At 41.6% G+C, this 3,599-nt stretch overlaps 1 protein-coding gene across 4 annotated transcripts in view; it reads right to left on the bottom strand.

The window, feature by feature from the left end:
• Positions 1–1,804: 1,804 nt before the first annotated feature.
• Positions 1,805–3,599, bottom strand: part of LOC116387994 (matrix metalloproteinase-17-like) — a 57,578-nt gene continuing 55,783 nt past the window's right edge. For all 4 annotated transcript variants that reach the window (XM_031855527.1, XM_031855528.1, XM_031855531.1 and 1 more), the window contains exon 10: positions 1,805–3,548. In XM_031855527.1, coding sequence (XP_031711387.1) covers positions 3,223–3,548 — 326 coding nt within the window. In that variant the 3' untranslated portion in view covers positions 1,805–3,222. The remainder of the gene's footprint in view (positions 3,549–3,599) is intronic.

Raw genomic sequence — 3,599 nt, forward strand, 5'->3', positions numbered from 1 at the left:
CTCTCTATGGTTCACACTATTAAAAGAAGTGTCAAGAATTGTCTGTATAAGCAACAATTGTGAGGAAACTGTTTCCTATCTCCTCTGTGGATTATGTACTTACCGCTAAATTGCTTCTTTATCTTTGCTACTGTCTCTCTGGAGATGACATTTTTTTTCCCCCCCATCTCTAAATCTGTTTGTCTTTTTCCGTGTTTGTTCTATGGCTGCCAGTTATTCTATTATCAGTTTGCCTGTGTCTAACCCTGTGTCTGTCCATTAATCTGGCACTTCCTGTCCATTTGTTTCTCCTCTTACACTACACAACCCCACAGCAACTTCTCAGCTTTGCAAGCAGCTCCTCAACTCTTGCATATTTCAGTTACAGAGTGATTGATTGGTTCTGCGTGGCCCATCTGGAGACTCAAGCAGCGAGAGGGCCATGGGGCAACTATAGAAGGAGCTCTATGCATGAAGACACTCTTTTTGAATATTCAATGAAATAGTTTTGAAATGAAAAGTGTCCATCTACAATAATTCCAGTATTGCTAAATTAAACATGTAATTGTTTCCGATAGTGGTGCCTTGCCAAACAGGAAGTACAGCTGGAAAGTGACCCATCCCTGCTGCGTTTGCCTGTGGGTGCAGGTGCTCTCCTGGTGTCTCCTGAGACACACCAGTTAATTAATACCACTCGAGTGTGTCAAGAGCAAGGAAGGAAAACTGCTGCTGTTGGCAGAAATGATGGAGTGACTTTTTTTTTTTTTGCATTTAAACTTAATTTGACCTCAAAAACAGAATAAACTTTTCATGTCTGCAGTATTTTGGTGAGCATTTGCAGAATATTGGGTAGAACAAACATCCACACAACAACTGCATAGACATGCACATACTGGATTTGTTCCTTTACATTACTTAGGTGTGTGATGTAACTGTAACTAAAAGGTGTCAATTTGTGGTGTTCATTGTGTGCTTGCAAGTGTGTCTCTCTCTCTTACGGTACAGTTTCAGTTAGATTTGTTAAATCTTTCTAAACAATATTGTGTTACTTTTGAAATCCACTTGAGAGTAAAGAAGAGGCGATAAAACTAAGAGTTCATGAGGTGGCTCACGGTAATAAGCTTAACGAGCAGCGGTGGGCGGTTTGCAGACTTAGATTGCCCCAGGTTTCACCTTTCAGACTGCATACACGCTACCGACTTACTCTCCGAGGGGCAGAGGTTGTGCCTGCAGACTGAGAAGCCACTAACTGCTCAGTGCAGAAAAATACTGCAACCACCTCTGCATTTTTTTTGCTTTAAAATAACAGTAATTTAATCTATCTTTCTTTTTTACGTTCAATATTCTCCCAATCAATATTCTACAATAGAATTGAACACCAATCAAAAATGAAATGTTAGATATTGCAGTAAAGAACAGTGGTGTTTTTAAAGATGCACATTAGCAGTATCTCAGCGGCTGAATATTCTTTGGACTCTGTGACATTTCTTTCCTTAAGAAACAACAGAGTTACACCGTATAATCCTCTGCCAGCAAATCTGTTCGTAAAGCCACTCAGAGCGAGTGAGCGGTGTGATTGACATGTTTGTGTTTTTTCATTCTTGATGAGCAGCAGTGACCGTTACAAGAGGAAAAACATGCAGAACATCAGAGCGATGGAGAGCAGCTCCCAGTTGGCGTTTGCAAGCTGCCATGTTGTTACCTTCATCTGTCGTCAAGGCCGGGCTCCTTTTCAATGGCGCACAATTACACACACACTCGCACAGACACAAACACTGACAACTCAAAATAATCTGCCTCCATAGAAATTCATGTGACCAGCCAATAAAGTCATTCAGATGTTTTTTTTAATTTTTCTAGAAAAATATTTTTACATTATAAAACACAGCTTAAAATATACACAGTCCACTCGGTTATGCAATAACTGCAGAACCCTTCAACTCACATATATCAGTCTATAGGTAAATATATCTTTACAGCAAGAATAAATTCCAGGGACCAAGTTGTTACTTATTCAGAAGGAGCTAGGGGTGATACATCGGCCGACAGTCCAACAAAGTCTCTATAAACTAAAGGCCTGGTCAAAGCAATGTTAAATAAACAGGATTATCTCATCCGAATTTGATACAAAAGATGCAACTAAACCAAGAACAGGGAATGCTTCTGAACCAGAGGTGGGAATGATCAAACCATTGGAATACGTACATGAGCAGCAGTTCCTCACTTCAGAGTACAGTCGAGAGAAGGAAACTGGTGCTGACAGAGTCCATCCACCTACACATCCAACTATCCTCAAGGCTTCTCACAGTAAAAAAAAGTTTGCAAACTGAATGTTAGTGGTGCATACAGCAAAGCAAACAAACATTACGTGTATAACTTCCAATTAAAGTTACTCTGGAAAATCCACAGACTTAGTTTTAAACTATTTTTCGTTGGAACTAGTTTCAAAGGAGGAATTCATCGCGATGAGTTCCTGTGGATCATCCAGAGTAACACTGATATTGTTTTTGCAAAAGATACACTGTAGTTTTTCCAGATGTAATGTTTTCAGTGGTGAACTGCACAAATATATTCTTTCACCTCCTTATTGAGATGGAGGCAGAACCTATTACATAATAGTCAAACCATCTGTATGGCTAGTTACTACTAGAGGTGTGTGAAAATAGGATTTGGAGTTAATTTTCAAAATTCAAGATTAACTTTATTATTATTCATACTATTCACAGGGCAAGTGCACAGCAGAATTAAATAATAGCGTCATAAAAAAATGCTAACAATATGTTAAGTTTTTAACTAATATTGGTTAACTGTACCTTGTAATAAAGCATCTGCTTTAATTTCATAAAATAGGCAACAGTGTGTGTGTGTGTGTGTGTTGGTACGCTGTTCACCTTTGCACCTGCCTAAATCCTAGGACGTTTAACTTGTCTGTATATGAGGCATTGCAGCTGTAAACCTGCTACACATGAAGACAAACAATTACGCTTGGTGCATTTGCAAAACAGTTCTATAACCTGTAATATTTTTCCTTCCACATATGAGGCAGTTTGACCGTTCAGTAAAACACTTTGTAAAGCATGTGCGGGTTGATGACTACTTCAGTGCCCACCAAATGACCTGTAAAATAAATAACAAAATAAGCACAAAAGGATACCAAAGATATCGTAAGAAGATGCTTCCACTGAGCTGGCTACTGGCCCTTCACTCATCAGCTCATGCTGATTTTCGTCCCGTGCTTTGGCATCATAGCGGTTCTGAGCGGAGGGCCAGCGAGAGCGTCCAGAGAGGTGGCAGCAGCCACAGGGGGGAGCAGGAGGGGCGCGCTCCGAAAGGCGAGGCGGTGTCAGAGGTGCAGGAGCACACCTCGTATCCGTTCTCCGCGTGGTCCGGCTGATGGTGCACGTTGACTCTCGTCTCCGTGCTTTTGGGCTCCGTGTCCGGAGAGTCCGACTGCATCTCGGTGCACAGCAGCCAGTCTGTAGCGATGAGGCGGGGGTATCCGGCCTCCGCCTCCATGTCGCTGCTCGGCACTCGCCAGTACTCCTTCCCCTTGAAGAAATAGGATGAGCCTTCAGAGAGAGAGAGAGAGAGAGAGAGAGAGAGAGAGAGAGAGAGAGAGA

This window comes from Anarrhichthys ocellatus, unplaced genomic scaffold (genome assembly GCF_004355925.1).
Source record: "Anarrhichthys ocellatus isolate YVR2014 unplaced genomic scaffold, GSC_Weel_1.0 scaffold16, whole genome shotgun sequence".
NCBI lineage: Eukaryota > Metazoa > Chordata > Actinopteri > Perciformes > Anarhichadidae > Anarrhichthys > Anarrhichthys ocellatus.